A 14,865-nucleotide genomic window follows, 5' to 3' on the forward strand; every position below is an offset into this window, starting at 1 on the left:
AATAAAGCATTAATTCATTGAATTGTTCACCCTATGTGTGAAGTGTTTTGATGACTTTCGTGGATCTTGTTCTGAATACAATGTAATTTAAGCAACGTAATTGAATTTCTTGTCCCGAAAAACCTATATTTAGCCATAAGATCATGTTCTATGCCAAACAGAAAAAAAAAAAACGAGATTGATATTTGCATTACCTACAGAGAACAGCCATCTTGGATTTTGTTCCAATCACATTTATGGTATTTTAAGGCATCTCATTGAATTCTTTGACCCTAAAAACCTATAAATCGGCACCAAGATCATGTTTTTATGTTAAATAGAACCAAAGTTCTGACGAAATATCAAAATCGGCAATACGCAGGGCGGCCATCTTGGATTTCTTGATTTTGAGTGTGATCCCTTGGTTTGCCAGCATGGATCCAGTTAGAAATGGATTCAGCATACTCAAAAACCCCTATATACAAATTTTCATGCTTTCTTCCAGAAGTGAACACCTTGGCCTCATATTCTACATATCTACTGGACTATTTAGAGCGTTTAGACAAGATTAGAAAGATGTTGTTTTCTGGCTCTCCTGAAGGTAGACACACTTGTTCTGAGCTTTATGGAAGGAACCGAGATTACCCTCAGTTGGCTTTGCTTTCCATGAGGAAAAGGCAAGTTGTTTCAGGACAACTGCCTCGCCACAAGCTTCAGTGAACCATGGGTGGGAGGAAGGGTAGGACAATTGAAGACGAGAGGGGATAAATCTACGCATGAGAGAGAGCAAGTTTCTTTGAAAGAATTCCCAGGATGAGTTGATATTGGAGAAAAGTAGTGATGGCAGACCAGTCTATAAGTTTGATGGCTGCTTGGAGACCCTGCCAGTCAGCCCGAGTGAAATTCCAGACTCGACAGCACTGAGGTGGTTCTCTAATAACAGCCAGAGAGATGTTTTCTTTGACAAGCACGTGGTCAGAAGAACCGATTGGAGCGGAGGAAGAACAGCAAATATTTTCAGGGAAATTTGTCAAAATCAGATCCAGAAGAGATTGAGTACCATTGGTTGAGATATGGGTCGGGAAGTTGACCGATTGAGTCAGTCCCAATGAGTTGCAGAAGTCTTTTGATGAAGTGCCATGGCAGGTGAGAGAGGTGCCCACACCCAGCCAACTGGCAAGATGACAATTGAAGTCACCACATATGAGGAAGAGAGAGTTGGGATGAGAGGATAGAAGTTGGTCCATGTTTTCGGATAGTGAGGTGTAAATGGAGTCATCACTGTTTGGTGGACGTTGCAGCACACATCTTAACATGAGGTGGGAGTGGAGGGGAAGCCGTAGCCAGAAGTATTCCTGGAAGTGTGGGGGAGTGAGGGCAGTGCATGGAGGGTGAGGAATAGAGTCTTTGATGAAGAGAGCAACTCCATCAGGACGAGGCTCAGGTCTGTCATACCGGAGGAGGGAGTAACCAGAGAGAGATACTCGGGAGTCAGAGATGTCTTGAGAGAGGAAAGTTTCTGTTGGGCATATTATGTCTGGTTTGTCAGTGGCAACCTGAATGGAAAAATCTGTCAGGTTTGAGCGAAGGCCCTGGATATTTGAGGTCCACACTGTTAATGAAGAGGGAGGGGAGGAGCTTTGGGTGCAGGGGAGGAGAGGGGAAGCTTGGAAGGGGAATAGTGTGATGGTTGCTTTGAGAGGGAAGGGTGAGAGTGGTGAATTGGCACTGAAGTTGGAAATAAAGGATGATTGATGGAAAGTGAACATGCATTGCAAACTGGGTTTTTTTTAAACTTTCGTTCAGAAATGCAACTAAAGACATTACTTGAGGGATGCAATAAAGGTGAATTAAGAGAATGGCGAGAAGAAACATTGTAACAGTTGGACTTTTTTGACAAGGTATGAAGGAAATTGAGAGCAGTCTGTTTAATTTTTCCCTTGCTTTGCAAATGTAACAAGTGTATGGTTCATACATATGGCATACATCTGGCATTACTCGAGAACGTGAAAGTCACAGAAGAAAAATAGGGACAATACCCCTGGGCGCTCACCTGGTAGCATTATGACACTGAGGAGGAAGTCAACGTGGGACGGAATTAGCAAAATGCATCAATGAACCAATGTTTTGGAAATACCTATTTTGGGGGGTGAGACATATGTATGTCCTATGTATGGGACACAGATAGTCCCCCAACCCCGTAAATCTCCTTCAACCACAATTTTCTTTGAAGCATGAAGAAACTTTCATACATCAAGGAAGATGAAGGTTGTGGTCAAGTTTCATTGAAATTGTGCATGTAGTTTTGGAGAAGAAGGAAAATACATATTTTGGGGAGCCAACCCCTATACCCACTTAGACCCCTAATTTTTTTTTAATATCATGAACAAACTTTGATGCATCACAGATTATGAAGGTTGTGGTCAAGTTTCAATGAAATCATGTGTGTGGTTTCAGAGAAGAGCAATTACTTATTTTGGGAGGGTCAAAAACCCCCCATAGACTCCCTCAATGAGCGCAGATTTTGATGCGGTCAATACACTTTGGTACATCATGGGTGATGAAGGTTGTGGTCACATTTCATCGAAGTTGTGTGTGTGTCGTTTCGGAGAAGAGAGCAAATACCTATTTTTGGGGGGTGTCAAACCCCACCCCCCTCTCAGTAATGACCACAGATTTTGATGTGGTAAATACACCTTCGCTCGGCATCAGATATGAAACTTGTGGCTAACTTTCCTCAAAATCATGGGTTTAGTCCAAGCGATAATGACTGAAGTGTTTATGGACGAACTGGCTCACCAGCTCACTGGCTGACTCACTCACTCACCTACGGACACTGTTCAATCGCATAAGCTCACCTGACTGTAGTCCAGGAGAGTTAAAAAGTTGCAAAAACAGATCCAGTTAACTATAGCCCAATCACGTCACTGTACTTCTAATCATTGGATGGTCATGGAATCCATCTTCAATTCTTCATAGTTGACATAAAATCATTCCCTTTCTCCAACAGCTTCATCTCAGATAATCAATTAGGATTTAAACCTGGTCACTACCTGGTACATGCTGCTTCCACTCTCCTCCCAACAATGGGGAGGCCCTCAATATCAGACATGAGGTCAGGGTCGTCTCTCTGGACATATCTCGAGCTTTTGATACAGCCTGGCATCCAGCCTTGCTCTCCAAACTGTCCGCCATTGCAATCGAAGGCTAACTCCGCTCTTGGATTACTGACTTCCCCCACTCTCAGACAACATGTGGCTCTCAACGAAACCCTTTCATCTCCTCTCCTTGTCAAGGCTGGAGTACCCCAAGGCAGTGTTCTTGGCCCCATATTATTCCTAATTTTCATCCATGATTTCACTGACTGGAAAATCCTCCATCTCTTTGCTGATGACTTCACTTCTGCCATGACATCTCTCAACCTTCTGACAGACAGGCAGCAGCCTCTTCCCTCTCCTCAGATCTTCACAAATTCATAAACTGGTCACACACAATTTTGCTGATTTATCTATGTTGTCCACCCTTTGCATTTTCCCTTACCCCTCATCGTTGTCTGCATTCCTTGTTTGTTGGTCTCTGATTACTTTTCATACCCTGCTGTTGTTTCTCCTTTCTCCTGCTGTTCCATTTGTTATGCTGTGTGCTGATTTGTTTTGTGTAATTGCTCTTCCACAAGCCAAGACCATGTTAAAGTAAAAATAAAAAAAATTAAAAATATATATTTTTAAGCAATGCCTCGACATCCGAGGCATTTTTCAGGAACATATCCTCCGCGAATAGTGGGGTCCAACAGTATTTTACCTTTTGAGCCTGCGGAAGGTGATCGGCACGAAAAATTATACTGCTCTTGCACCTTTGTGCGATGTGGTGATCATAACTACCAAGTCTGGTGAATTTTTCTCACCCATTTTGGAGATAGACTGACAGACAGACAGACAGACAGACAGACAGATAGATAGATAGATAGATAGATAGATAGATAGATAGATCCAATTGCAATATCCCCATTTTTCTTCAAAAAGCGTGGGGATAATAAACCAATAATGATAGAAACAAGGTTCAAGTCAGAGTTATATCATATTCTTGAAAAAAATACTTTGATTTTTTTTTTAGAAATAACACCGCACCACTGATACCAAGCTCTGTAAGTTCACAAGTCAAACCAAGCAAAGAAATCTCAAGAGGATAGCGATATAAATGTTGGTAAAGCAGCTCAAACTAAATTTTGTGAAACAATAAAAACAAGGTTAAAATAAAATTCCATCCATGTATACGCACACATACATGTGCCACATACCTTGAAAATGCGAAAGTAACCTGGCATTGAAGAAGCAAATTTCTTCACAAGGTGTTCATAGCCCTTTTGTTTTTTCTGAATTGTAGGCCAAATGCTCTTCCACAGGATGACAATCACCTCCAACACACCAGCCATTGTTTCCCAGTCGTCGGAAAGTTCAACGGTGTCTCCATCCTGTGGGATTTGCAGTCAAAGTCAACCATTCTCCTATGAGATGCTTGCCAGTGGGAAGAACAAATCTGGTTTAAAGCACAATTTTGACCCCACTTTGAAGAAAGTCTTTGAGTCCAAAAATTGTCTTCTGTAATTCTCCTTTAATTCTATATATTATTGTATTTTAAGATATATTGAACAATGAAGATCATGAATCCATATTCACTGTTTGCCACCATTGGGCCATCGCGAGAGCGAGATTTCGTGAGAATGTGACGTCACAGTGCCAAGACAGAAAGCATGATGCCGGAGTGTCAGGCGTACGGCTACGTCGATGAGAGAGGAAAGTGCAGTAAAACCTTTTTCCTGATCCAAAATACGGATAAATATCCAGAGGAGAGAGAGCTAGCAATGAAGTCGTTTTACAATACAAGTGGTCATACTGTTGACAAACGTTCCTTCAGAAAGCACAAAAGAGTTTGGGAAGACCACTTGGAGCCTTAGTGTTTTCAAATGGAACAAAAGACAGGCCCATCTATTAGAACATGCATATCCAACCATTTTTGCATATCCAACCATTTTTCAACGTAAAGCTCTGAAAACTGACAAGAGCAGAGAGGGAAGAGCTGTTAATTAAAGCCTTGGCTTTCCTGATGACTCAATTGTCAACATTAAGAAAAAAAATTGGAACAATGCCTGTTCTGCAAAATTAGTATCAGGCACCAACTCAACCAAACCCTTCTGCATCAATAAGTTAACGAAAAGAGCAACAAAAATGCCCGGGTTCACCATATTCTCAATCCCAGGAATTGGAATTTCACAAGAACCGTCGCTTTCGTTCAATTTATCGTGTAGTAAATCCCAGTCCTGGAAACACACAGTCCTGTGCTGTTGGCATTTCTTCATAATGTCTGCATTCACACCAGACGAAGTCTTCCGTGTGCACGTTCTCCTCAACATGGTCACCATCACGGTCAATTTGTCCTTCCGAAGTAGATGCAGCTTGACCATTATTTAGCTCTGCTTCACTGTATTCCGATTCGAAAGAATATTGTTCCATTCCAGCAGAAAATTCCATTGCTACAGCAAGGCGTTTTCCAATGTGGTGGCTCAGTCAGAGTCTACTGGTGCCGTGACATCACTTCTGACGGTGTATGGCATTATGCGGTATCTCTCAGAAATTGAACTTCTTGTCGAAATTTCTGTTCGACTCGGTGTGTTGCCAAAAATCTTTTGCGCACATTTGGATAAAATATATCGAAATATCCGATAAAGTCAGTATTTATTGCTGGGTTAAATTGCACTTCAATTATGAATCACAGAACCCACGACAAATTGTCAGTAAAACAGATATGGAATTACCTCCGCCACCGAATGTGGACAGCGGTTGCGTTTTCACCCTGTCTGTCTGGTTACTTGGTGAAAAAATGTTTTTGCTAAGTATGTTGGAGCGTCTGTCTGTCACACGATTTTTGGCCACAGTTTTCAAGCAATCGTTCTGAAATTTTTTTGTGTATGTAGTTGACCCGCCAAGGACAGCAACGCTTAATTTAGGTGAAGATCTGAATACGGATCCAGATCTGAATTTTTTTAGTGATTCTTCACCATTGAGAAATGTGGCTAAAAACGACATTGCATGATATCTCAAAAAGATGTGGATGGATTCAGATTAAACTTGGTGGACATTTTGTTTGGGTATCGGTGACGACTTCATTCGATTTTTTGTGAGGATCCAAATCCGGATCCGGATCTAAGAGTTTTTCCAAGTGATTCTTCACCACTGAGAGAATGGGCAAAAAACTATGCATCACATGAGATCTCAAAAAGTTGTGGACGAGTTATGACAAAACTAGGTGGATGAGTTGGTTTGGTGACAAGTACAAGCCGATTCGATTTTGGTTAACGTCCAGATTCAGATCCGACCTATCAGTGGTATAGAAAACGTAAACTGTTCAGCCTGGCAGAGGTATGCGCTCTACCGAGTGCTGTTCCATTTCGCCAAGTGTCACTCAACGAGTGATTTTTCATTTGTTTGTTTGTGAACAAAATATCTCAAAAAGTTGTGGATGGATTTAGATGAAATTTGGTGGATGAGTTGGTTCGATGACAAGAACGAGCCGATTAAATTTTAGTTCAGGTCCGAATCCAGATCTGGCCTTTTAGTGAGATACAAAACATAAACGAATCAGCCTGGTGGAGGTATGCTCTCTACCAAGTGCCCTTCTAGTTGCATTTGATACACTTTTAATGTGCTGTTTAATTTCATCAGGGCACTGGCAACCAAGCAGGGAGATACATGTACTGCTTATCTCATGAGCATCTCATCCATTGATCCTCAAACAATTAATTCTCCATATGATTATCCACACAAATCTCGGCATGTGGTTCACATTCTCCATGGCACAATGAACATTACGAGAAAGATCGAGGCTGAGTAAATCTGCTCAAACCGTCACATCCACGTATAAAAATAATATCCTCACCATTTCCTTTACCCTCAATCTTCTTGCTGTGTTGCAGATTGTGAGCAGCTTGTTCACCCATGTGTCCGTCTCCCACTTCCCTTCAACTCTGCAGTTGGTGTTTTCCCCTTTCCATTTTGTTCCATTCTGCTCTAGCTCTTCCACGAGCCTCAACATTGGATGCAATAATAAATTAATTAATTAATTAATTCCCCTTTTCCATTCTGATCTCGCTCAACCATGAGCCTCGACAATATAAACAATCAATCAATCAATCAATAAAAAAATTAAAAATATAAAAAGAAAATAAAGCAAATAAACAAATTGCAATTTTGACTTTCTTGTACTGTTCTATCTCTCCGCTGATATGCCATGATGAAGACACGCTTATAGGTCCTTGAGCAATGGAGAGAATAAATTTATGCATTCATCTTGGAGTCAAAGGGGAAGGGGCAAGTAGTGTCCAAAATTGTGCCCCTTTTACACATATGCAATCAAGTTGACGACGACAAAAGTTAATTATTTTCCTGTTCAACAATTACCAAAAACATCTTCCTGATCAATCTGAGACTAGCATGATGAGATACATCAAACAAGAAGGTCGCGTTTTATCGCCCAATCAGGCTTCTTCTTCACTGATGCCTTCTCCAATAATCTCTCACATTTCTCATCACTACGTTTGCTCATTGACAACAAAACAATGTGAAATGATTTAGAAACGCACAAAGCACAAAAGAGGAAGCTTACGGTGGCATTCTCCTTTTCCTCGCTTCTATTTACGACACCACCCTCATCCTCGTTTAATTTCAGCACGCAGGCATCCAAGCACAGTCGCTGCTGCAGCAGCAGTTTCCCTTGAAAGGATAGACAAACAAAAAATTCTCAACTGGAAACAAATTCATCGATCCGTCTTTTCAATCCATTCAGTACAGTTTTTTTATGTCTTATGCACTGTGGCAAGAGGCACACAAACAAATTTAAAAAACGACATGATTTGCAAAGTATATAATTAATGGAGTTGATCAGTCGCGATTGCTTCATTGCAAGTCAAAGTTCCAGTTCGTATGCCGGATTTTTTGGCGTAAAAGTCAAAACCTTTCTCCCCCCCCCCCCAGATGTTCGTGCCTCGACATACTCAGATCAGTGGTTTAAGACATTGAATTTCATAAACGAGAAACCAATTGTAAAGAATGATATTTTCTGAAATAAATTGTACAATTGTTCATTTAAAATACTGCCTGGAACAGAAATCATTTGCCTGGAACAGAAATCATTGCCAAGAACGTTTTCCAATTGGATGAGCAATTAAATGTTAATCCGCTCACTGACGCATGCAAAATTACCCAATCAATAATGAGCACGCACTCACCAATTACGTTTGACCCATCAAATTCAATCCTAAATGATATGTATCCATCCTTACGAGGCCACCTCAAAATTCCTCCCGTGAAGCCACGCAAGTCAGACATGGCAGCTTTTAAGTTGGAAGTCAACTTCGCTGAGGAAAATGGTGGGAATATGGCTGCGCACAGGAAATACGGTTTCAGCGAGAAATGTGTTCGGGGCTGGCATAAAGCGGAGGATATGTTGCGGAGGGCTAAGAAAACTAAGAAGGCTAATCGTGGCTGCAAAGCTCGGTGGACAAACATTGAATGCTTTTTACCTCCACTACCGAAGATGGATGTTTGTTTGTCGGTTTGTTTGTTTTCACCCGTTTGTTTGTTTGTTTGTCTGAGCAGGTTCTCAAAAATCCTGCTCACAGACAAACAAACACATTTTTTTTTTATCTCAAAAAGTCATGGACCGATTCAGATGAAACTTGGTGGACAGGTTGGATGTGTGACAATAACAAGCCGATGAGATTTTTGGTGAAGGTCCAGAAGCACATCTGGCCTATCAGTGGGATACAAAACATAAATAGTTCAGTGTTCACCCTGGTGGAGGTATGCGCTCCAACGAGTGCCATTCTTGGATTACAACGTGTTAGGTGTTCATGTTTATGAAGTAGTCATGAACTGCGAGAAAAATGTAATGTGCTGTGACAAAGTGCTGATAATAACGATTGTGTAGCTTCTTTTAAATGCTGTCCCCACCATACGATGACGAGCATATTTAAAAACTATTTACATTCCTAATTTATCCGAAAGGTCGTTCCACAAATTAGTTCAAATAATATGCACGAAACAGCTCATTAATGTTCATGACCCTGGAAGTACCGTAGCCAGCGGTGTTGCGAGTGTTAGTTAGGTTAATCTTATACTCAAAATCGACTTATCTATGAATGAAGGAAAGAAAAATGAGAAAATTAGCCAATTTGAATTGTACGCCAAAAACATGGTAATCACCTTCGGGTTCGTATATGATTAACACGCATTCCTAAATTTACAGAGTTTGAAATATTAAGGGAGAGAAAAATCGGGATCGTTGATTTTTGCATTGCATGATCTTGGGGCAGAACCCTATTGATGGAAGCCTTACATGCACACTTGCGTCAGTAAAATATCAGAAAAATAAAATGTTGCCTCCTTCAGCAATCGAAATATGATAGTTTTGCTGTTTGTTGTGTTGGAATTAGTGAGCTGAGAATATTTTTGTGGGGGAAAAAATTTTTAAAAACCACTTTCATGTTCAGCGTTATTAAAATAGCAATATACCATCATGCCTGATCGACCCCTGAACCTATATCCTGAAACACTACAAAACAAATGCAAAAGAAAGTTACACGTTTACATGTTTAACAAGAAAAAAAAAACAAAAAAAAAGACATAAAATGTCATAGTCCCTGTTGTTTTAATAATTTTGCTGTACAGAGTTAAAGGGATAGACCATATTTATGCACAACTAAAATAGCCACCAGTCTACCAGCCAGCCATCTTTGATCAGATCACAAAGTAAAGTGAGGTGCACGTGTATGCCACAATGCATGTCTGAGAAATGGTTGCAGATGCACACACACAAAAATGAAGACCAAATCCATAAGCCCCCATTTCGGACCAAGTCCAACAGGGGCGAATAATCCACACCAGATCAATTTGACTTCTCCTCCTTTCAACAATCATTCAAAATCTGATAAAAAGCTGAAGAATGGATTCATCTATAAAAAGTAAAGGTTGATAACTAAGTTTAGAAAACCAAGACTGCAGTTCACAATAATTTCAGAAAGAATCGTTTTTATGATATCAAATAGAGAACAACTCCAATACAACTGACTGATTGTGAAGACAAAAATAGTTCATCATTTCAGGAATCTCTTGAAACAAAATGGATTTTCTTTATAGAGTTCATTTGGAGGACAAGGCCGAAGTCGGTGAAATCTAAAAGCCCAATTAATTGTATTCCACAAAATCTGACGTGTCTACATTAATGTGTTCGTTTCACAAATTTGCTTTTCATTCTTTGGCTTGTTCAGGTATGTTTATTCTTTACTTCCTATCTAAATGTTGTACAAGGATTAAAATATTTTTTGAAAGAATAGAACAAGTACTTAGCTCAGATGTATGTGGGAGGAAAAAAAAAAAGGAAAGGGAAGAGCAGCCTTGATGGAGTTGGCATTTTAAGCCGTTTACAATTGTTCCAATTGACTAAGCAGAACCAGGCCAGTAATATGACGAAGCAAGTCAGGACAGCTTGGTTTGCATTTACGTCACAAGAGGTTAAATGTGCTCAGTCAGAAGACTGATGTCGTGCATGCATTGACGATACTTCACGTGTATTATTCTTGTCCCTCCACATTTCCCCTTATAATGGGGCGAGGCCGAATGATGCCAAGCTGCTTCTGCCCCACATTTTCTCTATCCCTTGCCAACTCTCTCCAATCTCTTTCCATCCACACCTTACTGACATACCTCCTCACACAATCTCCCTATCTTAGCTGAGGTCTAACTCTGAGCTCCCTCAATCCATCCACTTCCTTTGCTATTTTATCTTCCTCCATCCACACCAGGTGCCCAGCTCACCAAAGCCTGCTCTTTCTTTACCAATCCAGTCAAGATCATGCTCACAACGATCTCCTCCCTCAGTTCGTCCATCCTTCTATCCACCTTCTTCACTCTCGCAATCCTCCCAACCCAGTTGTTTTTTCACAGACTTGAGCCTCTGTTGTTGCTTCTCTGTCAGTGCCACCTTCTCCAGACCGTTAAAGTCAGCAAGCGTTAAACAAAAGCTTTCTTCTTTTCTTTTGAAGACTTTCTTTTTTGAAAACTTTTTGAAAGACTTTCCCTTTCAATCTCCCTGATAATTTCCAGTCATACGCATTACGTCCGTCTTCTCCAGGCTCATCCCACATCCAGGTTTGTCAAGTGTATCCTTCCACTCCTCCAATGCCTCCTGCATTTCCTACCCACTCTCAGCCACAATAACTATATACCACATGTGACACGGCAAGTTAATTTGCACACACATTTCAGGTGAAAGCTTGATCTCTGAATATCACAAGATGCTTCAACATAACTGTGAGAGTTCAAACAGCAAACTCCTGTTTTGGCCAATCGATCTCACAAAATAGTCAAATGAATCGCACAAAATAAAACAAATTTGACTATTTCGTGATTATCGAGTAATTACCCCCACCACAGAAAAAAGGACAGAGGTTAGGTTTTCACTGCTGTCTCTCTGTGATGAGGATGTCGAAAAGTTATGGAGGGATCCAGACGAAACTTGTTGGGCAGGTTGGGTGTGGGACAAGGACGATTTGATTCCATGTTAGTGAAGATCCGGATCCAAGAATGTTTTAAGTGATTCTTCACCATTGAGTGATCGGACCAAAAACGATACATGGCATGATGACTCAAAAAGTTATGGATGGATTCGGACAGAACTTGGTGGACAGGTAGGGTGTGCGGCAAGGACAAATTGATTAAATTTTGGTGAAGATCTGGATGAGAGAATTTTTTTAAAAATTTAAAGTGATTATTCGCTATTGAGAGATGGGTCCAAACATGATACGTCGCACGATATTTCAAAAAATTGTGGACATATTTGGATGAAACTTGGTGGATGAGTTGGGAAAGTGACAAGAACAAGCTGATAAGATTTTGGTTAATGTCTGAATGCAGATCCGGCCCATCAGTAGGATATAAAACATAAACTATTCAGCATGATCGAGGTATGCGCTCTGCCGAGTGTGGTTCTCGTTTATCTTGCATAGCCTCTAATTCTTGCAAATCCTTGCATATTTCTCTTGCATTGTCTCATAATATGCAAGTTTTCTTGCATATCCTCTTTCTGCCCTCTTTAACCGATAATTTGTTGTGAGTCACCTTGAGTCTTCTTGGAAGTCAGTCTACATCACTGCATGATACAAAGAGAGTACACAAAATGGCACAAAAACCCCCAAAAAAAACATCCTCTTATCACAGACATACCCCCAAAAACATCCTCTTATCACAAACGTATGACTTTACTTCCAACTGCAAACAAAGTTATGGAACCCATCATCAAAGCTGACAACAAACCCTTCCTTTTTCTCCAATGGCCGAATCTCAGGCCATCAGATTGGTTTCTGACCAAGTCACTCGACCCTGGACCTGTTGCTTCTGCTTTTTCAACAGAGGATTGAGGCTCTGAATCTCAGAAACTCAGAAAAGAGATGAGGGTCATCTCTTGGAAAACAAGTAATAAAAACTTCTTTGTTTTTAATGCAAAAGGATGTTGAGATGTTACTCCAAAAAGTATGTAAACAAAGTAGGGATGGTCAGAAGAAGTGATCATGTGAAACTATGCCTACATGATTCCTTGAAGTCCAGTCCCTCAAATTTAGGGTATCACAATCAACCACAATCTCTCTTGGCAAACCACACTAAGTTGGCCTCCCATTCCAGTCAAAGACGGGGCATCCTCCTTTGTGCTCGGACTTCCCTTGGCGAATCTGAACTTCTAATAATGTCCAATATCTTCCTTCAGTCTCAACTTTTACATCTTGATGCCATGGTCTTGTACATTGATATTTATGAATATGAATTTCACATCTTGACAACTTGTACATTGTGATTTCTGAATAGAAATTAACATTGCATATATATATATATATATATATATATATATATATATATATATATATATATATATATATATATATATATATATATATATATATATATATATATATATATATATATATATATATATGCACGGATTACAGATGGTATAATTAATATAATATAGCACCCCTTTGTTCAACACAACTATCTGTAATACAAGGATAAAATTCATTCACAGAGGTGTCCACATTTATTACAATTTGAAGAATCATCCCGAGATAAAGTCACATGACGTATGTTGTGCATAGTGCGAAAACGACTTCCTCAAAAAAGGGCAAAATGTCGATCAAAAGCCTTAGAATGCCTGATCTTTCTTAACCCCTCCCCCACGCACATGATAAAAATGCTTCATTTATATTTTCATCTCACAAATGCATCCTGATTAGCGTTTCAGCATACCCACTGCAGAAGCGCCAACAACTGAATGTGTGTACTTGTAGAAGGAATAGGCAGCCTGGATATTCATGTTTATGAGGGTAAGGCTTCGCTCACACCAAACATCTTCGCTTTGACCACTTGGAAAGAATGAGTCAATGATCAAACGAACCAGGCGCAGGGCAACAGCAGAGGAGTCACTGCCCAGCCGTGCAAGCAAGTGATCCATGGGGCAAATCCTCCAGTACTAATCACACACCAGCACAAACAAATTGAACTTGTAAATAAATGGTCATGAAAAAGTTTTGCAGAGTGCACCAAAAGTTAGGAAGTTGAAGACTTTTGTGAGACATTTCCCTCACCCAACATCACTTGCAGGACATCGACAAAAGCTTTACTGGCTAAATGATAAATTAAATCTTGCAAAAACACTTACAGTGTTAGACATATTACAGAAATGATAAAAATCAAATGAATATATTACTTGTTATGTTTTCAGGACTTTTATGTCATCCAGGCATCGATTTATAATACTTTGACAAAATTATAATAAATGTGAAAAAAGAACATTTAAAAGCTGGAGTGTTCAACAAACATGATACCCCACCCAGTGTGCAAGTATATACTGTACCTCAATTTATATAAAATAACTAGTATAAAAGCCCATCAAAAATGATGGGTTGGAATTATTTTATTCAAAATATTCAGACTGGAAGATATGACGTTTTGTCGTAAGAAAAAGCGTTATTTTAAAACACTGCATGCACAAACATTACCCCCATTTTCTTTATCTTCTGGGACCTTTCATTTTGAGGGTACAGCCGCATGAGCATGCCAAAGCATGAAGCCTCGGACTAGCGTCAGGTGTGCTTATATCTTCCATATTTATTAGACATCGCACATATGTAAATTAATACCCGTTTCACTCTGCACGCGTTACACATCACGTGCAGTCAATTTCATCTCCCTGCACCTTGTATTTATCATTATTTTTTTATAAATGCTTCTGTATACCGGCATTGAGGCCCGGTTGCAAGTCACTGTCTACATTTCCAAAAGAAGACACTTAATTACTCATTGATGGAAAATGTTTTTCGAGTTTTTTTTAACCTGAAAAAAAATAGACCAGAGTGAATACACAGTCGTGTCAAAAGATTGGCCTTTTGAAGGGGGACAGACATCACACAAACAAATACACAAACACACATTGTGTTTTATGTGGTAAGATGATTTTTATTTATTTCATTTTGTTAATCTGGAAGTTTAGCGCAACTGAAGCAGTCTTGTGTACTTATGCACTGTAATAAGATGACATCGAGTCGCAGTTTAGGAGATGGTGGCTTTGTTGATCACCAAAGAACTCAGCATCAATCAAGATCGTACATAGCTATATAGGTGGCCTCTTCTGCACCTCGATACTTTACCTTTTAACATGCCACACCCTCTCATGCTATACACCTGGACCCCAACATTCGCGGTTCCAACATTCGCAGGTTCCGCGGATTCACGGTTGATAATTTGCGACATGCTCCAACATTCACAGGAAATTGCCCAGTGTATT

At 40.0% G+C, this 14,865-nt stretch overlaps 1 protein-coding gene across 2 annotated transcripts in view; it reads right to left on the reverse strand.

Moving 5' to 3' along the window:
- The window catches only part of NCAPG2 (non-SMC condensin II complex subunit G2), a 261,538-nt gene that overhangs the window by 155,687 nt on the left and 90,986 nt on the right, over window positions 1-14,865 (reverse strand). For both annotated transcript variants that reach the window (XM_085875556.1, XM_085875555.1), the window contains exons 14-16: window positions 13,329-13,551; window positions 7,639-7,745; window positions 4,277-4,450 (exon numbers count right to left, since the gene is read on the reverse strand). In XM_085875556.1, coding sequence (XP_085731682.1) covers window positions 4,277-4,450; window positions 7,639-7,745; window positions 13,329-13,551 — 504 coding nt within the window. The remainder of the gene's footprint in view (window positions 1-4,276; window positions 4,451-7,638; window positions 7,746-13,328; window positions 13,552-14,865) is intronic.

The sequence above is a fragment of the Eptatretus burgeri genome, chromosome 3, assembly GCF_056783735.1.
Source record: "Eptatretus burgeri isolate ZD-2024b chromosome 3, Ebu_testis_v1, whole genome shotgun sequence".
NCBI classification, from domain to species: domain Eukaryota; kingdom Metazoa; phylum Chordata; class Myxini; order Myxiniformes; family Myxinidae; genus Eptatretus; species Eptatretus burgeri.